General features: G+C 41.6%; 1 protein-coding gene across 8 annotated transcripts in view; it reads right to left on the bottom strand.

Annotated features, from left to right (window-relative positions):
• Nucleotides 1-24,895, bottom strand: part of clasp2 (cytoplasmic linker associated protein 2) — a 332,562-nt gene that overhangs the window by 270,831 nt on the left and 36,836 nt on the right. For all 8 annotated transcript variants that reach the window (XM_060822878.1, XM_060822864.1, XM_060822868.1 and 5 more), the window contains exon 7: nt 20,191-20,261. In XM_060822878.1, coding sequence (XP_060678861.1) covers nt 20,191-20,261 — 71 coding nt within the window. The remainder of the gene's footprint in view (nt 1-20,190; nt 20,262-24,895) is intronic.

The following is a 24,895-nucleotide window of genomic DNA, read 5'->3' on the forward strand; positions in this document are numbered from 1 at the left end:
AAATCAGTGTCCAGCAAAGTTTTTAAGTGCTGTGTTGGATGTGGAATTTTGTTGCTTTAAATTTTGACAATCAGAACTGGCAAAGTCTAACACATCTATGTTGCCATTGCCGAGCAATGGCCTGTGGGCTGAGGAAGCGGTCAGCAGTTGAAGTAGTAGTTTGTAAGGATCAACAGTACATTTTTCGCATTGCCTTAAAGTCAGAGCTTGGAGCTGAAAGCAGTTTTTTCAGTATTTCACGCAGGGATATAGGTTTAAAAAAAAATGAAGTTTCAAACAATAGAGATGCTAAACGTGAATCTAAAATCTAGTCTGAAGAGTTCCCATTGTTCTACGACGATCACCTATAAACCCATTTCATCAACCAGAATTCAAAGGAACTGAGAGAAGTCAACATATTTGAATTCTTCCTTTTCCGACAGATTTTTCTGCCTTTTTTTTTCTCCCCATCAAAAATGGTTCTGCAGTCATTAATAGCTTTGTCTTGTCTGTGAAAAAAACTGTATGCATTAGTCACTGATTTCCAATCAGAATAGCACACATTTATCCCCACTCTTTGCTTCCTGTAAGTCAACCACTCCTCTATCAATGTTAATACTCCACCCCTAACATCATGCATACCTCAATAATGAGAGGTCATGCTTTCAAGGAGAGAGGTGGAAAGTCTAAAGGGGATACATGCGGGAAGTACTTCACACAGAGGGTGGTGGGCGTTTGGAACACGTTGCCAGCAGAGGTGGTAAGGCAGGCACGGTAGATTCATTTAAGATGCATCTAGAGAAATACACGAGTAGATGGGAAGTAGAGGAATACAGATGCTTAGGAATTGACCGACAGGTTTAGACAGTACATTTGGATCGGCTCAGGCTTAGAGGGCTGAAGGGCCTGTTCCTGGGCCGTAAACTTTCTTATCTTATGCAACAGCACATGCAGCACCTTGCCAAAGGCCTTTTGGAAATCTAGGTACACCACATCCACTGAGTCCCCGTTTTCTACCTTGCTTGAAATGTCTTCAGAGAATTTCAAAATATCTATAAAGCATGACCTGCCCTTCATGAACTCATGCTGCATCTGTACAATGGGACAATTTCTTTCAAGATGCCTTGCTATTTCTTCCATGATAATAGACTCAAGCATCTTTCCAACTACAGAGGTTAAGCTCACTGGTCTATAATTCCCTATCTTTTGTCTACTTCCCTTTTTAAACAGTGGCATCACATTTTCTATTTTCAATCTGTTGGGACTGCCCCAAATTCTGGAAAATTACTGCCAATCCACCTGCTATTTCGCCCACCATCTCTTAGTACCCTGGGATGCATTCCATTAGGGCTAGGAGACTTATCTATCCTTAGCACCATTAGCTTACACAACACTAATTCTTCCATAATAATAGTTGTTTCCATATCCATATCCTCACCTACCTTTGTCTCTTCGTCACTGGCGGGTTATTAGTATCCTCCACTGTGAAGACCAATGCAAAGTACCTGTTCAATGCCTCAGCCATTTCATCATATCTCATAACTAATTGCCCCTTCTCATCCTCTAAAGGGCCAACATTTACTTTAGCCACTCTTCTTCATTTTATATTTTATAGAAACTTTTGCTATCTGCTTTTATATTCTGCACTAGTTTTTTTTCTCATATTCTACCTTACTTTTTTTTACAACTCTTTTTGTAGCTTTCTGTTGACCTTTTAAGTTTTCCCAATCTTCTAGATTTCTGCTGTTCTTAGCCACTTTGTATGCCTTCTCTTTTACTTTAATAGCCTGCCTTATTCCTTAGACACCCAAGGCAGATTACCCCTTCTCTTACAATCCTTCCTTATCAGAGAACTCTGAAAATGTTCTTTGAAGGTCCTCCACTGCTTGCCAACTGTAGCACCATAAAGTCTGTTTCCAGTCTACTTAAGCCAGGTCCTCGCTCATTCTATCATAGTCGCCCTTAGTCAAGCACATAACCCTGGTATCACACTATCCAGTTGTATTTTAAATTCAACCACACTTTGATCACTCCTTCCAAGAGGATCCCTGACTATGAGGTCATTAATTATTCCTGTCTCATTACAGAAGACCAGATCTAAGATAACTTGCTCCCTCGTCGATTCCATAACATGCTGCTCAAGAGAACTCTCACGAATACAACCAAACTCCTCCTCAAGGCTACCTTGACCAAGCTGGTTCGACCAATCTACATGCAGATTAAAATCTCCCATGATAAGTGCCGAACCATTTTTGTAGGCATTCATTATTCACTTGTTTATTTCCCACCTCAATGTAACGTTATTATTTGGTGGCCTATAGACTACACCTATCGCTGACTTTTTCTTCTTGGAATTCCCAAATTCCACCAAAAATATTCGATATCATGTTCCATAGAACCTATATCATCTCTCAGCACTGCCCTGATGTCGTCCTTGAACATTACAACTACATCACCTCCCATGCATTACTATCGGTCCTTCCGAATAGTCTGGTACCCCATGATGTTTAATTCCCAATCATGACCATTCTGCAACCATGTCTCAGTGATGGCTAGCAAATCATATTCATTCGCAATGATTTGTGCCGTTGACTCATCAACCTTGTTAAGATGGGAAGCACTCAGAGGATATCCTAGGAATGTATTTATTCTAATCTCTCTATCGGGAAAATGATTCAATAATCTAGGGCTCACATGTCAAAGAACATATAGAGCAGAAAATGCCAAAGTAGGGAAGCCTATGCTAAAAAATGAGACCTCAATACTGTAAGAAATCCTTAAGAAAAACAGAAACTGTCAAGAAAACTTGGAAAGTAAAGAGGGGGTTTGAAAAATATTGATAAGTAAAATTAAGGAAAACCTAAAAATATTCTATCAATGCACACAGGAGAAAAAACAGCAAGGACCAATAAAAAAACTACAATGTCGGATCAGAGTACAGAAGTAGTCCTGGATGTGCCTATTCCAATCCACAGGTGGGAGATGATTTATCGAACAACTCCATGTTTTCAAGCTTCTATCCAAGCTCGGTCATAGTGCCCAACTCAGAAGTGACAAATGTGCATGTGCTCAATCTCAATTGCCTCTCAAACACATTTAAAAATGGGTCTTTTGCAAATTAATGTGTTCTCAGAATGTCAAGAGGATAAAGCACAAAACAGCAAAGGAACAGGCCCACCAAGCCTGCGTTGACAAATGACACCTTTTTAAACTTAATCTTTTGCCTCTATGTGGTCACATCCATCTAAACAGGCAGGCAATATCTGTCAAGATACCTCTTAAACATTGCTATTGTACCTGCTTTTACCACCTCTGGCAGCACATTCCAGGTGCTTATTACCCTCTGTATTAAAAAAACACTTGCCTCTCACATATCCCTTGAACTATCACTTTTAGCTTAAACCTACATCGCTTAGTAATTGATATTTGTATCCTGAGAAAAAGATTCTGACTGTGCATGCCTCTATACAGAGGAACCTCAATTATCCGAATATCAAATTATCTAAAGAGGACCTCAAGGTCCCAATAGAAACATTACATCAAGGAGCTGTTTCAACCCTGAACTTGTCTTTCGTTTACAGGTACAATGATTAAAAACAAACTCGGCTTACTGAAATGCTGCCAAACACAGTCCTGGGCAGTGTGCTATTTGGAGACTTACCTCACAAATTCGGATGGTGGGTAGGGATGGACGGGGATGTGGATTGGGGACGGGAACCGATAGGGTTCAGGACGGGTGGGGACTTGGTGGGAGCGGGTTTCCTGAACAGGGAGTAGACTTCACAGAAAACTGAGCCCAGAGGAAATCAATTAACCGAATAATCAATTATCTGAAAGAAATAGAGCCCGCCTATATCGTTCGGATAATTGAGGTTCCTCTATAATAAGTTTTGACAAGATTTGTGGTTCAGGTTGAGGCTCTGGGTGTAACTTTGCTCACTGAGCTGGAAGGATGGTTTTTAGATATTTCGTCACCATACTAGGTATCATCATCAATGAGCCTCCAGTGAAGCACTCGTGTTATGACCCGCTTTCTATTTATCTATTTAGGGTTCCTTGGATTGGTGTTGTCATTTCCTGTAGTGATGTCATTTCCTGTTCTTTTTCGGAGAGTGGTAAATGGGGTCCAAGGCAACGTGTTTATTGATAAAGTTCCAGTTGGAAAGCCATGATTCTAGGAATGCTCATGAGTGTCTCTGTTTGGCTTGTCCCAGGAAGGATGTGTTGTCCCAGTCGAAGTGGTGTCCTTCCTCATCTGTACTTAAGGATACTAGTGATAGTGGGCCATGTCTTTATGTGGACAGTTGTCCATGTATCTTGGGTGACTAGTTTTCTGCCTGTTTGTCCAATGTAGTGTTTGTTACAGTTCTTGCAATGCATTTTGTAAATGATGTTTATTTTGCTTGTTGTCTGTATAGGGTCATTCAAGTTCATTAGTTGCTGTTTTAGTGTGTTGATGGGTTTATGGGCTACCGTGATGCCAAGAAGTCTGAGTAGTCTAAGTTATTTCTGAGGTGCCTTTGATATAGGGGAGAGTGTCTAGGGTTTCTGAACACATTTTGTCTACTTGTTCTCGTTTGTTGCTGAGAAATCTACAGACTGGTTTCATTGGGTAAGTGTTCCTTTTGACTAGGCTGTAGAGGTGAGTTTCCTCTTCTCTTGTAGTTCCTCCATGCTGCAATGTGTTGTGTCTTGTTGAAATAATGTTCTAATGCAGCTTCATTTGTGGGTGTTGGGATGATTCCTTCTACAGTTCAGTATTTGATCCATATATGTTGTATTCCTGTAGAAGCTGGTTTGAAGTTCCCCATTGGCTGTTCGCTGTAATGAGAGATCTAGGAAGAGCAGTGTGTTGTTGTTTTCCTCCTCTTTAGTGAATTTTATGCCAGTAAGGATATTATTGATGGTATTCGGTTTCCTCTAATATGTTCTGTTTAAGTGATGACAAAGGTGTCATCTACGTAGTGAACCCAAAGTTTGGGCTGGATGGTTAGCAGAACTATATGTTTGAGTCTTCCCAACTTTTTTTTTCCGAATACGGCTGAGATTCAGCTCTAGTTGTGGGTCAGGTCTATTACCACCTGTTGGTAAGTGTCGGTATCTATAAATAGTGCATTCACTTTCTCAATGTAGTCTCTTTGGTTTAAAATGATTTGGAGATGCTGGTGTTGGACTGGGGTGTACAAAGTTAAAAATCACAACATCAGGTTATAGTCCAACAGGTTTAATTGGAAGCACACTAGCTTTTGGAGTGATGCTCTTTCATCAGGTGATTGTAGAGGGCTCGATCGTAACACAGAATTTATAGCAAAAATTTGCAGTGTGATGTAACTGAAATTATACATTGAAAAATTGATTGTCTGTTAAGCCCTTCATCTGTTAGAATGCAGTGATAGTTTCACTTCTTTCATGTGTAAATCAAAACCTTTTTTTTAAAAAAAGATGCATTCTTGGGTTAGCTGTTAACAATGGTGATAGCTAGACAATATGTTGAAGGTATTAGCCCTCTGTGTTCTATGACCTGATATTTAGATTGTTACCTCACTTTTTAGATTAGAATCAGAGTTTTACATAAATTCATGCAGTTTTTGAGCTCAGTTCTACATGAATTCATGCAGTTTTTGAGCTCAGTTCTACATGAATTCATGCAGTTTTTGAGCTCAGTTCTACATGAATGTATGCAGTTTTTGAGCAAAGTGCAATGTAACTCTGCAAGTACAAATTCACCAAACAAAATGTGTGTGTGTGTGGGGTGGGGGTTGAGTGTGTGTGTGTGTGTGTGTGTGTGGGGTGGGGGTTGAGTGTGTGTGTGTGTGTGTGTGTGTGTGTGTGTGTGGGGTGGGGGTTGAGTGTGTGTGTGTGTGTGTGTGTGTGTGTGTGTGTGGGGTGGGGGTTGAGTGTGTGTGTGTGTGTGTGTGTGTGTGTGTGTGTGTGTGTGTGTGTGGGGTGGGGGTTGAGTGTGTGTGTGTGTGTGTGTGTGTGTGTGTGTGTGGGGTGGGGGTTGAGTGTGTGTGTGTGTGTGTGTGTGTGTGTGTGTGGGGTGGGGGTTGAGTGTGTGTGTGTGTGTGTGTGTGTGTGTGTGTGGGGTGGGGGTTGAGTGTGTGTGTGTGTGTGTGTGTGTGGGGTGGGGGTTGAGTGTGTGTGTGTGTGTGTGTGTGTGGGGTGGGGGTTGAGTGTGTGTGTGTGTGTGTGTGTGTGGGGTGGGGGTTGAGTGTGTGTGTGTGTGTGTGTGGGGTGGGGGTTGAGTGTGTGTGTGTGTGTGTGTGTGTGTGTGTGGGGTGGGGGTTGAGTGTGTGTGTGTGTGTGTGTGTGTGTGTGTGTGTGTGTGTGTGTGTGTGGGGGGTGGGGGTTGAGTGTGTGTGTGGGTGTGTGTGTGGGGTGGGGGTTGAGTGTGTGTGTGGGTGTGTGTGTGTGTGTGTGTGTGTGTGTGTGTAAGTCTGTGAAAGTCTGTGAGGGGGTGCATGTGGGAGTGTGTGTGTGTGTGTCCAGAAGGGTGTGTGGGGGTGTCTGTGTGCACGTGTGTCGGTGTGTGTGTAGGATTATCTGTGTGTGTGTGTGGAGTGCAATAGTGATCACCTATAATGTGACATGAACCCAAGGTCCCGGTTGAGGCCCTCCCAATGGGTACTGAACTTAGCTTTCCACCTCTGCTCGGCCACTTTCCTCTGCTGCCTGTCCCAAAGTCCACCTTGGAGGATGGTCACCCGAAGGTCCGAGGCTGAATGTCCGGACCTCCGGAGGCATGGTATAATCGGGGAAACCGAGCAAAGGCTACGACAACGGATGAATGGGCACCGCACAACAATTAACAGACAGGAGGGTTCCCTCCCAGTTGGGGAACACTTCAGTGGTCTAGGACATTCAGCCTCTGACCTTCAGGTGACCATCCTCCAAGGTGGACTTTGGGACAGGCAGCAGAGAAAAGTGGCCGAGCAGAGGCTGATAGCTAAGTTCGGTACCCATAGGGAGGGCCTCAACTGGGACCTTGGGTTCATGTCACATTACAAGTGATCACCATTGCACTCCACACACGGACACAGGTACACACAGACGCGCACACAGACACCCACACACACCCTTATAGACACACACTCCCACATGCACTCCCTCACAGACTTAAGTCATCTGCACTCACTACACACACATACACACTTTCTCACACTCAACCCCCACGACAGACAGACAGACACACACACACACACAGACCCACATGCACACATATTTTATGTGGTGAATTTGTACTTGCAGAGTTACATTGCACTTTGCTCAAAAACTTCATACATTCATGCAGAACTGAGCTCAAAAACTGCCTGAATTTATGTACAACTGTTATCTCACTTTTTAGATTAGAATCTGTCTATGACTTGATGTTTAGATTGAACAGAGGGCTAACACCTTCAACACATTGTCTAGCTATCACCATTGTTAACAGCTAACCCGACAATGCAACTTTAAAAAAAAGGGTTTTGTGATTTACACATGAAAGAAGTGAAACTATCACTGTATTCTAACAGATGAAAGGCTTAACAGACAATCAATTTTTCAATGTATAATTTCAGTTACATCACACTGCAAATTTTTGCTATAAATTCTGTGTTACGATCGAGCCCTCCACAATCACCTGATGAAGGAGCGTCACTCCGAAAGCTAGTGTGCTTCCAATTAAACTTGTTGGACTATAACCTGGTGTTGTGATTTTTAACTTTGGTTTAAAATGACTGTCCAGCGTCCTTTGTTTGCAGGAAGGATAATGTTTTTATCTTTTTTGAGTCCTTCGAGTGCTTTTCTTGTGTATTGAGTGGGTTTCCTTCCTTTGCCCTGCTTAATATTGGTGCGACTGCCTGTCTGATGGTTGCTGGGTTTCTTCTGTGAATTTGTTGTCTTTCAGTGTTGTTGCTAATGCTGCTAAGAAATCTTTGTCCGCATCCTGGAAGTTGTAACTTAATCATCTTACTAAGACAGCTTTGTCAGTGTCTGTTAAGGGTTGGTCAGCAAAGTTATTTTATCCATTGTCTATGTTGTTATTTTCTGTGAGTTTGTCAAGTTTTTTCTGCAGGTCTAGTTTTTTCAGTTTTTGTGTTTATTGTTGTCTAATGTCTATGGCTCGTTCTAATCTGTCGATCCATTTATGGTCTGTCGCATTAGTGAGTTTTTTGGCACAAAATTTCATGGTTGTAATAATGGAATCTGTTGTGGGCATTGTTAATCATTTCTCTAAGCATTCTGAGGCCGTTTTGCTCTGCTATTCTTTTTGCTAGAGGGGTGTTAAGGGGAGGTTTGTATTTAAGACATTTAGGTAGTACCTGTTTCCTCAGGCCTTCATGCAGGAAGTATACAAACCCACCAATGCACTAAAACAGCAACTAAAGAAATTAAAAGACCCTGCGCAGATAACAAGCAAAACGAACGTCATTTACAAAAGAGCTTGACAGGCAGAAAACTAGCCACCAGGATACGTGAACGTCAACTAGCCACAAACAGACATGACCCACTATCACCAGTATCCTTACATACAGATGATGGAGTACACCACTTTGACTGGGACAACTCATCCATCCTGGGATAAGCCAAACAGAGACACATATGAGAATTCAGAGAAGCATGGCATTCCAACTGGTACTCTACCAACCAACACGTTGACTTGGACCCCATTTACCACCCTCTGAGAAAAAGAACAGGAAATGACAGCACCACAGGAAATGAGACCACTAACCCAAGGAAACTTAGATAAATCGAAACAGGTCATAACACCAGTGCTTCACTGGAGGCTCATTGATGATATTACTAAGCATGGTGACAAAATATCTGAAAACAAACCTTCCAGTTCAACAAGTAAACTTACATTCACAATGCCTCTCTAATTTTGAAACTTCCTCTGCCAACAAACTCCGACAGCTCAATGCTAAGAAAAGGACATAAGATATTAGGAGTAAAAGTATGCTATTTGCTCATCAGGATTGCTCTGCTATTGAATGATATAATGGCTGATCTCATAATTCTCAACTCCATTTTCCCACCTTCACCCATGAACTCTGATTTCCTTACTGATTGAAAATCTGTCTCAGCCTGGAACCTACTTAGCAACCTAGCCACAACAGCTCTCCTTGGTAGAATTCCCTAGATTGACTACCTTCTCGAAAAAAAAATCTTCATCTCCATCTTGAACGCACTTTCCTAAGTTTATATCTTCTAGTCCTTGACTCTCTCACAAGGGGAAACGACCTCTCTGCATTTTCCGTGTCAAGCTCTTTAATAATCTAACATGTTTCATTAAAGCCTCCTCTCATTCCTCCCATCTCCAAAGCTACAAGCCCAACTTAAACAACTTCTCCTCATAAGGAAATCCCTCCATATCTGAAGCAACCAAATGAACCTTCTTTGAGCTGCTTCCAATTTGGTATTTCTTTCCTTCGATAAGGGGACTAAAATAATTCACAGTACTTTAGAGATGTGGTCTGACTCATGCTGGATTTGGATGCTTTGTGATTAGTGGACAAGGACTTCCAAATCCCTCTGTGCTGTCATTTTCTCAGTCATTCATTCTTCATTAAAATAATGGTCAACTCCTATATTCTTTACGATTGCATGGTATTTGTGTGGCATGAACGTTGTTTGCCACTTGTCAACTCCAATCTAAATGTTTTCCAGGTCTTGCTGCATATGCTTCAGTATGAGGAGTTGTAAATGCTGCTGAATATTGTGCAGAGAACATCCCCACTTCTGAGATGATTAATCTGAAACAACTACAATTATCTTCCCTCCTTCAGGGCATGACTACAACAGCAGAGATTCCCATTGACTCCTCTTTGACTAAGGTTCTCTGACACCAAAATCAACTTGTGCCTTCAATATCAAAGGCAGTCACTTTCCTTTTGTCTCTGGAGTTCAGCTCTTCTATCTACTTTTGGAACAAAACTGTAATGAAGTTAGCAGCTGGGTGGCCCTTGTGGGAACCAAACTGACCTGGTCAAGTATCAATTGACAGCACTGTTGATGACCCCTCCATCATTTCATAGATATTCACAAAAATAGATTGACAGGGCAGTAATTGGTTGGGTTTGTGTCCTTTTTTGAGCACAGAACATATCTAGGAAATTGTCCATGTTATTGGGTATATGGCAGTGCTGTAACTTGACCGGAACCAGAAGAAACATATTTTCTACATCCTCCTTGTTAGAACACCACAGAATCTTACAAGTTCAACCAAGTCATCTCTTGCACTTTGAACTCAAGCCAAAATATGCCAGGACCATCAAAACATTCCTCAAAAGACAAACCATTAATTCAAGGTACTAGTCAAGTAAACCTGCTTTGAACTGCTTCCAAACACATTCTATACTCTAATTCCCTGAAATTTGATACTCCCTTTGTACTGTTCTAATGCAATCAAAAATTAAAAGGGCCATCCCTAACCTTTTTCGAGCATCAAGTCCTGCAGTTGGCATTGCACTGAAGCAGTCTGGGAAGAGAGTACTGCAGTCAGCATCATAATGAAGCAGTCCAAGAAGACAGTCCTGCGGTCAGATTCACAGTGAGGCAGCGTGAAATGGGTCCTGCAGTCATAATTGCAGTGAAATAGTATAAGAAGAGAGTGTCCTGCAGTTAGTTTTTGTTGAGAAATTATAACATCACAAAGTCAAAATGTTCATTTGCAGTTATTGCCAAGGAAGGATTTGCAGGCAGGAAACTCAAAACAAACATCAGATCAAAACCTAATACAGACGTTTGCAACTTCAGGAGTGACTATTTGTTAACTGGTCTCAGTCAACTCTATTCTCACGTTCTAACATAGTATGTTGTATTGGTGGTGAAATTAAGTGAATAATATCATTAAATAATTGATTTTAAAAATTTAAGTAATTAAGAATGGCAGTGTAAGTAATGTGTCAAAGCTGCAGTAGTGAAAGCTCAAGGATACCCTTGTGAGCCAGGGCAAACATCTGCAATAACTGAACCAAAGCTGCTTAATCATCAGAGTTTAAGAGGTGAATGTAAACTATAGACATTGCTTTGGGAGAGATAAAATTACGTGGATTCTTTGTACCACAATGCAATCAGACCACTTACAAGAGGGCGTTCTAATGGTCAGTAACAGGAGGTGTGATTGCAAATGAGACAGGTAAAGGGACAGGGGACGAGAGTACAAGAGTTTCAGCTTCTGTCCAAAGGGGTTTGAAGTTCTCGTAGTCTGTTTGGATGAGAGCAGGGGCTGTGGCAGGGATTAAATGACAATGGCACTGTGGTACAGGAAAACATTCAAGTGGAAGAGCCAAAAGGAATGTAGTGGTCTTAGGGAACTGCACAGTCAAGGGGATTGACACTGTCCTCTACAGTAAAAAGAATGAATCCAAACAGCCATATTTTCTATCTGGTGCCAGGGTTCAGGATATCTGCTCCAGGTTGGAGAAGAGATATAGTTAGAGGGCATGAAGCCAGTTGGCAGGGTTCATGTATGCACCACAGACGAAAGCAGAATGAGGACAGAATTTCTGCATTGCCAGCGTGAGGAGCTAAGCACCAAATTAAGCAGAATCTCAAACGTAATAATCTCTGCATTATTATTGACGGAGGCAAATTAGTAGAAGGTAAAGAAAGTTAGACAGGTATGTGTGGCTGAAAGACTGGTGTTGGAGAAGTGGGTTCCAGTTCCTGGGACACTGGCACTAATACTAGGGAACATGGGATCTGTACCACGGTGACAATCTTCACCTGAACTGTACTGACATTCTTGCAAAACACATGACTAGGGAACTAAAGTTGGTTTTAAACTAAATAGTGGGGATAAGGGACAAAATTTGAGAAATTGCAGTGAAGAGTGGGAAATAGACTACAGAGAAAGGAATTAACGTGGGAAAGGATAACAGACACACAGACTTGAAGGTACAGAGAATGCTGATCTAAGACCAAGTCAGCAGACAAGATCATAAATTACAAAACTGATAAAAGGATAAAACTCAAGGCACTGTATTTGAATGCATCTAGCATTCAAAACAAAATTCAAAACAGATGAACTAGAAGTATAAACTAAGATAAATAAGCATGATCATAATCTAGTAGGCATTACTGGAGTCAGAACTGCAGAATGTCCTATATTGGGACCTGAATATTGAAGGGTATATGACATTTAGGAAGGACAGAAAGCTAGGAAAGGGTGGAGGAGTGACTGTTATTTGAAGATAATGTTTGCACGACAGAGAGGGATCAACAAGATTTAGGAAACCAGGATATTGGGGATTGATGAGGAATAGTAAGTCAAGAGGTCACTTGAGGTTTGTACAGGCCCCCAAACAGTAACGACAGAAGGACAGGCTCTTCAACAAGAAATAATGGGAGTTTGTCAAAAGCATACAGTAATTATCATGGTGGATTTTAACAGACATGTAGACTGGAAAAATCAGATCGGAGAAAGTAGTTAAAATGAGCAAGTCATTTTGGGACAACTTCTTAGAAAAGTAAATAACGGTACCAACTTGATGTAGGAGATGTTGAAATCTGTATTATAAACAGAAAATGCTGGAGATCACCACAGGTCAGGCAACATCCATGTAGAGAAAGCAAGCTAACGTTGAGTCTAGATGACTCAACATCTGCTGAAGTGCCATCTAGATGTGGAACATTAGCTTGTTTTCTCTCCATAGATGCTGTCTGATTCGCTGTGATCTCCAGCATTGTGTTTTTAGGGCTATAACTTGACCTGGTTGTAATCCACGAGATAGGATTAATTACTGACTTCACACTGAAAATACCTCTGAGAATCAGTGACCATAATGTGGTAGAATTTTATTTAAACGTTAAGGGAGAGATGTCTGAGCCCAAGATGAGTTTTTAATTTAAACAAGGGCAATTATGAGGGTGTGAACCCACAGGCAACAAAACTGCAGAGACAATTTTGGTGAAGGGACAAGTCAATGGAGGTGTAGTAGCAAAGATTTAAGGGGATATTCTAGGAAACAATAACTACCAGGCCAACAATGAGATATATTCTAAGGGACAGACATACCATCGATGGTTAACATTCTTTGAAGTAGTAATTTGAGCTTTAGATAAAGGGAAACCAGTGATGTATTGTATAGAGGAACCTCGATTATCTGGCATTTGATTATCCATTATCAGATCATCCGGCAAAATTGAATGGTCCCGATGCTCAGCTAAACTGTGTCATCCGGTATTTAATTAACCCAACGAAATACTACCTCCAGTGTCCTTCGGATAATTGAGGTTCCTCTGCACTTAAATTTACAGAAGGCATTTTATGAGGTGTCACATTAAAGGTTACTACGGAAAATGAACGCTCATACTGTTCAGTTAACATGTTGGAATGGAGAAAAGATTGGCTGGCTAACAGGAATCAGAAAGTAGCAATGAACAGGTCCTCTTCAGGCTGACAGGACGTTACCGATGGTGTGTCACAGGGGTTGGTGTTGGGGCCTCAACTTCTTCCAATTTTTATAAATGATTTGAATGAGGCGACTGAAGGTTTCGCAGATACATCTGCTGATGACACAAAAATAGGTAGGAAAGTGATTTGTGAAGAGCATGTAAGGTGTTTAAAAAGGGATGGGGATAGATTAAGTGAATGGGTAATGAACTAGCAAATGGAATATAATGTGGGAAAGTATGAATTTATCCATTTTGGGAGAAAGTTATCTTACTGGTGAGAGACTGCAGAACCTGAGCTGCCAGGGGGCAGAGAAAAGGTGAAGAACAAAAGGTCCTTAGGGTGGATGAGGTAAAAACTCTGGCGTATATTTTTAAGGTGAAAGGGGAAAAGATTTAAGAGGACCCGAGGGGCCAGCTTTTTCACAGTGTGTGGAATGAACTGCCAGAGGAAGTGGCAGATGTAGGCATAGTTACAATGTTTAAAAGACTTACATGAATAGGAAAGGTTTAGAGGGATATGGCCAAGAGTAGGCAAGTGGGACTAGTTTAGTTTGAGAAACTTGATTAGCATGGACAAGTTAGACCAAAGGATCTATTTCTGTTCTGTCTAATTTTATGTATCGCAGGAAATTATTATAGAAGGTTAGTGTGCAGTTGTAGCAAGTAATCCAGAAAGCTAATAGAATGGTAACCCCGACCACTGTGGGAAATTGAACCCATGCTATCGGCATCACACTGCATTGCAAATCAGCTATGCAACCAACTGAGCTAACTGACCCCTTCATACTGAAGTGTTTGTGTCGAAGTTCTTCCAAACGTCACCCTTAAATGGTCTGACCTTAATTCTCAGATTAAGTCCCCTAGTTGTAGAAGTTTAAAAATGCAGGGCAGATCTTAAAGAAACGTATAAAATTCTAACAAGACTAAACAGAATAAATGCAGGAACAATGTTCCTAATGACTGGAGAGTCTAGAACTGGGGATGAGAATCAATGGTAAGCCATTTAGGATTGAGACAAGAAATTTCTTCACGGAGACAGTGATAAGCCTGTGAAATATACTGCGACAGAAAGGCCAAAACATTGAATGTTTTGAAGGAAGAGTTAGGTATAAGGCTAAAAAGGATCAAATAGTACAGGAAGAAAGCAGGAACAGGTACCAAGTTGGATGTTCATGCTAAATGGTGATGCAGGCAGTTGTTGAAAAATACGGTGCTGGAAAAACACAGCAGACCAGGCAGCATCCGAGCAGGAGAATCGATGTTTCGGGCATAAGTCCTTCTTCAGGAATGGTGATGCAGGCACAATGGGCCAAACAGCGTACTCCTGCTCCTAGTTTCTACAGACCTGAACCAGGTGGGTGTGGAAAGGATGTTTTATTTTTGAGAGAGAATCAAGAACTAGGGGTCATAATTTAAGGCAGAGATAAGGAACAGAAATTATCTTCAAGTTGAGTCTTTGGAATTCCATTCCTCAAAAGGCAGTGGATCTGTAGACATTTTTTAAAAAAAAGAGTTAAATAGATTCTTGATTACTGAGAGGATGAAAAATTATTGTGGGTATGCAGGAATGTAGAGCTTAGTTTAAAATCAGATCAGCCACGAGCTTATTAAATGGCGAAACAGGTTCAAAAGGCCAAGGGGCCGACTCTTATTCCACAACAAAGAGAAATTGCTGGAGAAACTCATCAGGTCTGGCAGCATCTGTAGACAGAAAGCAAGGTTAACATTTTGGGTCAGTGACCCTTCTTCAGAACGGATTGTGACAAATTCTTATTCCTTGCTGTTTTGTCATAAGTTCTTTACCCCTCAAGATTCAAGGCCAATCTATGTCATCCTGCAGCCACGTCTCTCTAATGGCTATCAGATCATGCATATTTTTTCTATCTATATTAACAGCTCAACTGTTTTGACCCAGGTTTTCATGCATTCAAATACAGAACTTTGACTTCTGTCCTTTGACATATTCATAACATTATCTGTTGATATACTCTGAAATAGTTATTATCTATCCTGTCACAGTTCATCAATTATTGCTGATCTAATTGAATTAATTACTAGATCATGGATTGAACTGATCAACCTTCTCAAAATCTGAGTTGGAAAGGAAGCCAATTGAGGAGGAAAATGACAATGCAACACCTAGGGTCAATTACACATATCAGACAAACTACAGAGGAACCTCTATTATCCAAATATCGATTATCCAAAGGAGATCTTGAGGTCCCGATGGAAATATTACATTAAAGACATATTTCCAACAGTGATCGCACCTTTTGTTTACAGTGATTAAATAGACACCATCTCCAAGTGACTGACTGCTTGCCCTCTCTCCTTCCCCACACTTTCCCTGGAGTTCTACACAGGGATGTACCCTAAACCCCACTTCCCCACAATCTCTCCAACATTGTTGTACAGGGCAAAAGTGGAACCTGTCAAAATCTTGCAGTAAAAAGTTGCATGTGTGGCTGTGGCTGTGTGCGCGCTATTTGGTGACCTACCCCACAAAGGCAACTACAGCAGCAGCAGTCATGTTGTTGGTGTACAGTCCAGCTGCCCCGGAGAGGGGGTGGGTGGCAGTGTCGGACAGGGTTTGGGGGCGGTAGGACATGTTGCAAAGGGTAGGGACAGGGGTGGTGTTGCTTGGGGTTGGGGGCAGGGGAGGTGTTGGCAAAAGGAGGTTTGCATGGGGTTGGGCGTGGGGAGGTGTTGAGGGTGGGGGGGAGCGGGAGGTGTTGCACGGGACTGGGGAAAGGTGTTGTATAGGGTTAGGGGAGGGGGTAGGTGTTGCACAGGGTTGGGTGCAGGGGTGGGGTTGGGAACGGGAGGTGTTGTTGCACAGGGTTGAGGGCAGGGAGGGGTGTTGAGGGTGTGGGAAGCTGTTAGGGGTGGTGGTGCGGCGGGGGGGGGGGGGGGGGGGGGAGAGAAGGTGGAAGTGGTTTTGGAGCAGGGAGGTATTGCACAGGGTGGGGGAGGGGGTGGTGTTGCATAGGGTGGGCATGGTTGGGTGGTGTTGCACGGTGTGGCGGGGGGGGGGGGTCTCGCGTGCAGTATGCTGCTGCAGTCTCCTGAACAGGGAGCAAAAACTCCAAGCCCCAGAGGAATTGCATTTAAAATCGATTAACCGAATAATGGTTTATCAGAACGAAATAGTGCCCGCCCTTCACATTTAGGTAATTGGAGGTTCCCCTGTATATCCTGTTCCCCAAGGGGACCAAACTGAAATTCAATCTATACCCACAAGGATGGTATGCAAGTGTGGCCATACTAATTAAACAAACAATCCTAAGAATATTCTCAATATACAAGACAATTATCATTGCTGCACACAAAATGACAGAGATCGAGATTCACACTTGTCATTTTGTCTAACAAAATACAATGAAACAATTTTTTTCAGGAAACATGGACAAATTAAGTTGAATGGTCACTAAATTTGCAATACCTCTCTTTTATATACACTGGGCTCTATAACAATCATTACACTTTAAAAGTAATCAATTGTGTGAAGTACTATGAAATAGTAAGTTTGCAAATGACAACAACATTTGGACAGCGAATGGGTTTCCACAGAATACAACAGGATCTTGATAAGGTGGGCCAATGGGCCAAGGAGTGTCAAATGGAGTTTAGTTTAGTTTAGATAAATGTGAGGTACTGCACTTTATAAAGTCAAATCAGGGTAGGACTTATACACTTAATGGTAAGGTCCTGGGGAGTGCTGTTGACCTTGGAGTGAAGTTCATAGTTCCTTGAATATAGAGTCCCAAGTTAACAAGATGGTGAAGGAAGTGTTTGGTATGCTTGCCTTTACTGGTCAGTGCATTGAGTATAGGAGTTGGGAGGTTGTTTTGCAGCTGTACAGGACATTGGTTAGGCCACTTTTGGAATATTGCATGCTATTCCCATAAGGTCTTCCTCTTATGGGAAGGATGTTGTGAAACTGGAGGGGGTTCAGAGAAGATTTACCAAGATGTTGCCAGGCTTGACGATTTGAGCCATAGGGAGAGGCTGAGTAGGCTGGTGCTATTTTCCCTGGAGCGTCAAAGGCTCAGGGGTGACCTTATAGAGGTTTATAAAATCATGAGGGGAAATGGATAGGGTGAACAGACAAGGTCTTTACCAGATATGGGCAAGTCCAAAACTAGAGCGCATAGGTTTAAGGTGAGAAGGAAGAGATTTATAAGTGACCTGGAGCAACTTTTTCACGCAAAGGATGTTGTGTATGGAATGAGCTGCCAGAGGATGTGGTGTAAGGCTGTTACAATTACAACATTTAAAAGGCACCTGGATAGGTCCATGAATATGAAGAGTTGAGGGGGATATGAGCCAAATACTGGCAAATGGGACTAGTTTAATTTAGAATATCTGGTTGGCAAGGATGAGTTGGACTGAAGGGTCTGTTTCCATGCTGTACGGCTCTATGATCCAAATGTTTCAAAATAAGATACTCCAAAAAGTTAAAAAAAAACACTGGTAGGATGGATATCAAAATACTAGTCACTTCTAAATTAGCCTACTTATATTGATATATTCCATGCAATGCATCAAGTTTCATTAAAAAATAGACAATTCCAATGCAATAAAAGGTTTGATTAAGATATTCCTATGGGAAAGTCCGCAGAAATTTAAATATGTATAAAAATGCAATGCTGTGCTTTTATGGAAGTTTGATCATTGACCTGGAAGGTTAGTTTTCAGATATTTCGTCACCATACTCGGTAAGATCAATGAGCTTCCGGTGAAGCACTGGTGTGATGACCCACTTCCTGTTTATGTGTTTAGGTTTTCTTGGGTTGGTTATATTTCGCATGATTATATCATTTCCTGTCCTTTTTCCTTTAGAGGGTGGCAAATGGGGTCCAATTCAATGTGTTTTTTGATGGAATTCCAGTTGGAATGCCATACTCGCAGGAATTCTTGTCCATGTCTGTTTGGCATGTCCCAGGATGGACGTATTGTCCCAGATAAAGTGGTGTCCTTCCTCATCTGTAAGGATACGAGTGATAGTGGGTCATGTCTTTTTGTGGCTAGTTATTGTTCAGGTTTCCTGGTGACTAGTTTTCTGCCTGTTTGTTCAATGTAGGGTTTGTTACAGTTCTTGTAACGCATTTTGTAAATTACATTCATTTTGCTTATTGGCTGTCTAGGGTCTTTCAAGTTCATTAGCTGCTGTTTCAGTGCACTGGTGGATTTATGGGCTACCATGATGCCAAGAAGTCTGAGTAGTCCGGCAGTCATTTCTAAGATGTCTTTGATATAGGGGAGTGGTTAAGGTTTCTGGATGGTTTTTGTCTGCTTGTTTGGGTTTGTTGTTCAGAAATCAGAGCGGTGTTTTCATTGGCTACCTGTTCTTTTTGATTACACCGTATAGCTGATTTTCTTCTGCTGTTCGTAGTTCCTCTGTGCTGCAGTGTGTAGTGCCTCGTTGAAACAATGTTCTAATGCAGCTTTGTTTGTGGGTTTTGGGATGCTTGCTTCTATAGTTCAGTATCTGGTCCGAATGTGTTGTTTTCCCCAATCGCTGGTTTGAAGTTCCTCCTCTTGTGAATTTTTGGCCACGAAGGACGACAGAACCAAAAAATACATGATCCACTATCACTGGTATCCTTACATACAGATGAGGAAGGACACTACTTCAAGTGGGACAACACATCCAACCTAGGACAAGCCAAACAGAGACACGCACGAGAATTCCTAGAAGCATGGCATTCCAAACACACTTTTACCAACAAGCACGTTGACTTGGACCTCATTTACCAACCCCTGAGAAAAAGAACAGGAAATGACATCAACACAAGAAAGCCTCAACAAATAAATAACACCAGTGCTTCACGAGAGGCTCACTGATTTTGTTACCTAATATGGTGACGAAACATCTGAAAACCAGTTCAGCAAGCAAACTTACATCCAGAAACTCAATCTAAGCTTTTATATTTAGACAAGAACAAATATGATGCAATTTCAGTTCAGAGACTGAGGAACAGAATTTTACACAACTGGCATGAAAACGCTACACAACAAACCAAATTTTCTCATCTCTAGATTGTTGTGAGAAGTCTTGACATTTCAAATTCAAAAGCTTCAAATTTCAATGGTAATTCCACTACCCTCCAGGATCCTCTGATAATATCTCCAACACTGAACGATATTCACCCAGGAAATGTTGAGAGATTAAATTCCTATCTAACTCTAAGATAACTAAACCTAACCTGCCTCAACTGATTCATCCACAAGCCTCCCCATCAACAGCCAAGCCTACCCAAAGTGAGCCTCTAATTTAGAGGGAGGTGATGTCCTAGTGGTATTATCACTGGACTGTTAAACCAGAGACCCAAACAATGTCATGGAGACCTGGGTTCAAATCCTGCCACAGCAGATGGTGAAACATTCCTTCAAAACAAAAAATCTAGAATTAAGATTCTAATGATGACCACAAATTCATTGTCAATTGTCAGGAAAAACCCATCTGGTTCACTTATGTCCTTTAAAGGAAATCTGTCATCCTTGCCTGGTCTGACCTACATATGACTCCAAACCCATATGCCTAACCTCATCTTGTGAATGAATTAAATAATATCCAGTTCCTTTAAACCTCAACCTACTCACCTCACTTACCCTACCAGTTCCCTAATGAATACACACTGTACATTTCTGGGAAAGCCAGGCTTGATGAGTGCAGAACAATATGTATAAATGTATCAGGTGAGTTCAGTGGCAATCTAAGATCAATGATGCTGCTTAGAAATTACCACTTTTTTCAAATGCTCATTCAATCATTATTTTACACAAATCCAAAACTAACAATTAGCACAACATATTCTATATACTTACCATGACTGAAACACAAAACCATGTTCCCAGATTTCTGCACTTCATCAAACTTCCCAAACAGTGTTTGCAATCTAAAAGTATAAATTAAGTCACATTAGTACGTGCACACAACAACTTTAATATTTAAGAGAAAACAATAAAACAAAAAAGGTATGTAGTTTTAAATAAAAAGACAATAATAATCAATAGTTTCCTTTGAAAATCTTCAATGAAATGCAATTAGTACCTCATCTGGAGAAGTGAATATGATGACATAAGTATACTGCAAACCTCTAACTGGAAAAGAAATACTGGAACAGTCTTCCAAATGATTCTTTGGAGTACATGTTACAGCCTTCTTCACTCTTGCAAGTTAGGAAAAAAAATCTTGAAACGTGAACAAACAGCCTTGTAATTAATTGACCAAGAGTTTTCTTACTTTTAAATTTTATATTTGCTTCTGATTTAGAATAATTTACCATTACACCCAGCTTCATTTTTAAACAGAGGTAGTGGGAAAAGCAAAAACAAAATGAATTGGCACAAGAATGTCAGGAAGCCCATATCTATCCAATTAAAAATGCAGAGTAAATCCTATGCATCCATGAAATCACAAATCATGAACGTGCCTCTCTGCATCAAAAAATAACTAACAAAAATCAACACCCCTGGGCAAAACATGCACATCTGCAATTTTTAAACTCTTTTAAACTAGTTCTACACTTGCAAATTTCATCATTCATGGAGTATTCTCGGGAACAGAACCTTTGCAGATACGGAGGAATGACTGTACATTTAGATTCTTAAATCACAAAGGAAATTAATCAGAAACAGGAAAAGGGTTAACAAAACCATATAAATGCAAAGATTACCACCAAGTGTTGTAAACCAGTATTCCAACAACAATCTCAAAATTAAATAGGGCATATTTTATGTTGAAGGATAGAGATTGGAAACAGCAACTCTAAAACATTAAAACTGCCAAATTCAGACCATCAATGGCAAATGTAAACCTACATACAAGAAGTTAACAATTTACACACACAGCAATAAACTGTTTCAGCACCTGTATTTCAGAAGTTAAATCAAATTAATACCATCACTTAACCTCATGCCCATTCCAATCAAAAAAATGCATCTGACTTAAAGGTTAAAAAGGTCACTTTTAACAGGTTTAGAGGCCCTGTCTGACAATGTTATTACAGTCTTTTGAAGAGTTAACAAGCAAGATACGGAAGGAGTTGAGAGACATATTTGGATTTCCAAGAAGCATTTGATAAGGGACCTCACATAAGTCTACTTAGTAAGAGGTTATGGTATTGGATTTAGATTGGATAGAGGATCAGATAACTAAGGAAAACAGCTGAGTAAAGGGAACGTTTTCTGAATGGGAAGCTGTAAATAGTGGAATGTGAAGGAATTAGTGGTGAGGCGATAATGGTATGTTAAATAGGTAATGACTTGGATGACAGAAGTGAATGTCCTATCACTAGGTTTGGAAAATGACATAACATAAGAAGCGAGGGTAAGACAGTGAGCATAGAGAGGGATATACACAGGCTAAGTGACCATAAAGTTATAAGATGCTATGAGGATCTGAAACGTGAATACAGGCAGAGGTAACTAGTTGTTGTCAGGAACAACCACTCAACAGATGTTCTTAATAACTTAGGTGGCAATGAGGAAGTTAAAATGCCATAGAGGGGTCAGTTCCATGCTTTGCTCCTCTTTCAGGACACACTGGGGACTCAAGGGTTAAACATCCCCCTGTCAAAGGACTTACTGCAGTATCAACTGAAGGCCTGTACTCTTACAATCCAGACAGAACATCTCAGTATAAAATGCCTCCCGTTCCCATTGTATCACTTCCCCTCCATATTAGTATAGGTATTTGAATAGGTATTTACTGAAGGGGAACCCATCTGCCTTAATCTCTTCTCATCAACACAATCATAAACAATACGATAATCAGTTTCTGTAATCCATTCACATGTTATCACAGAACATTGACATTCATCAAGCTTTGTAAATTCATAATTACCTACTTTAAACTACATAATGACAATCGTCCATGTGACTGATATACACTTGTACAATTCCTATAAAATATACTGTCTGTGTGTAAGGCAAAGATTTGTGAAGAACAGTCACTACAAGTAGACACACAGCTACTTTAGAGACACTATGAATCTCTCGCCGGCTGTCTGATAGTAAAGCTACTACTGTTGTATTGTCCAGATTTGTGGAACAAAGCAGACATCAACAGCAATAAAAATGGCTTCTCAATGCAAATAAAATGACAAAATGGCTTCTAGGCTGCAAATTGACAATTCTGCTAAAAGCTGAATCAAACTGCTTTTAATTCTGCTATAGCTGCATTATTGGCTAACCACTGTCTGCTTCAATTGAGATTCACAGGCAATGCTCCCTTTACAGCACAGTAATAACTAGACTAGATAAGGCATCATTGGTCATCCTAACTGACCTTCAAATGCAGGTGCAATGGCTCAGTTAGTGAGACAAGAGTGGTTTGAGTGTTGGAAAACAAAGTTGGTTCCCAGGAAATATCACTGGACCAAGCAACTGCCAAATAAAGCAATATCATATATTGACTAGTAACTGAATATACTATGCTTCCATAGCCTGTACCTTTCTTTAAGAATGTATAAAAATGTCTTTGTTTTAAGCCATGTGCGCAGCTCCTCTGAGGAACACGGAAGTGTTTAACCTCTGTGCTTCTGGACGATCTGCGCCTGGCTGTTTGAAGAAAAGAAGAATGAAGTCGTAAGAACCAGACTAATTGCGAGTGCTTATTGACTGATCATAGAACAAACAGACCAACACCACACTCCTCCCTCTGGCACAGGTCCAGCTCTTCAGTTAGAAGAGAAATCAGCCATTCATCCCATTGAGTTTACTCTGCCACTCAATTAGAGTGAGGCTGATCTGATAACTCAACTCCACTGTAGCGATTAGAACCAAATGGATCTTATTGACCATGAGATCCGTAATTGAGGTTGTTAACCTGGACTAATCAGGGAGTCCCAGCTGATTAATGATTAATGACGACCAACTTGACACCGTCATTTTTTTTAAACAAACCCACCGACTCCCACAGCTATCAGGATTACATCTCTTCCCAGCCTAACCTCTTGCAAAAATGCCATTCCGTATTCCTAATTCCTCCTCCTCTGCCGTATCTACTCCCAGGAGGACCAGTTCCACCACAGAACACACCAGATGGCCTCCTTCTTTAGAGACAGCAACTTTCCTTCCCACGTGGTTGAAGATGCTCTCCAACTCATCTCGTCCACATCCTGCCCCTCCGCCCTCAAACCCCACCCCTCCAACCGTAACAAGGACAGAACCCTCCTGGTGCTCACCTTCCACCCTTCACACAAACCACATCATCTGAAGACATTTCCAACACCTCCAAACAGACCCCACCACCAGGGATATATTTCCCTCCGCACTCATTTCCGCAAAGACCGTTCCCTCCATGACTACCTGGTCAGGTCCATGCCCCTTCCCCCCCCCCCCCACCTTAACAACCCACCATCCTTTCCTGGCACCCTCCCCTTCCACCGCAGGAATTACAAAACCTGGGCCCACACCTCCTCCCTCACTTCCATCCAAGGCCCCAAAGGAGCCTTCCACATCCAAAGTTTTACCTGCACATCCACCAAAATCATTTATTGTATCCGTTACTCCCAATGCAGTCTCCTCTACATTGGGGAGACTGGACGCCTCCTAGCAGAGCACTTAAGGGAACATCTCCAGGACACCCGCACCGATCAATCCCATCGCCCTGTGACCCAACATTTCAATTCCCCCTCCCACTCTGCCGAGGAAATGCAGGTCCTGGGCCTCCTTCACCACCCGACGCCAGGAGGAAGAACGCCTCCTCTTCTGCCTCGGAACACTTCAACTCATGGCATTAATGTGGATTTCACTAGTTTCCTCATTTCCCCTTCCTCCACCTCATCCCAGCTCAGCACCAGCTTCATGACCTGTCCTATCTGCCCATCTTCCTTTTCATCTAACCACTCCCCTCCACCCCTACCCCCATTCACCCATTGTACTCAATGCTACTTTCTCCCCACCCTCCTCTAATTTCTCTCTCCACCCCAGAGGCACCCTGCCTCCATTCCTGATGAAGGGCTTTGTGCAAAACGTCGATTTTCTTGCTCCTCGTATGCTGCCTGACCTGCTGTGCTTTTCCAGCACCACTAATCTAGACTCCGATTTTCAGCCATCTGCAGTCCTTGTTTTTACCATGCTAAATTACCCAGAGTATTTAGGGATGTGTAGGTTAGGTAGGGTAGGGGAACGGGATTGGGTGTTATATTCTTTTTTTGGGGGGGGGGGGGGGGGGGGGGGGGAGAAGGAGGAGTGGACTTGTTGGGTCAAAGGGCCTGTTTCCACCTGTAGGGAATCAATGACCTCTTAATTACGCAAGCAGACCAGACAGACACTCCATCTCATCAGGTGTAGAAGTCTGCATTTCGCACATATTAACCCATCTCCTGTCTCCCAGGACAAAGCCCCTCAAACATTCGTGTACAATAGATAAAACAATGTAACACCAAAAGTAATGGACATATGTACAAACAGTGTTTAATAGGCTATTGTAATAACTGTATTTCAGGATTCTATTGCTGCCACAAACTTGTGCTACTTGTGGTTGCTGTGTAATAAAAGGCTATTTTTGCCACACACCAATTTT

Source organism: Hemiscyllium ocellatum, chromosome 4, assembly GCF_020745735.1.
Source record: "Hemiscyllium ocellatum isolate sHemOce1 chromosome 4, sHemOce1.pat.X.cur, whole genome shotgun sequence".
Classification (NCBI taxonomy): Eukaryota; Metazoa; Chordata; class Chondrichthyes; order Orectolobiformes; family Hemiscylliidae; genus Hemiscyllium; species Hemiscyllium ocellatum.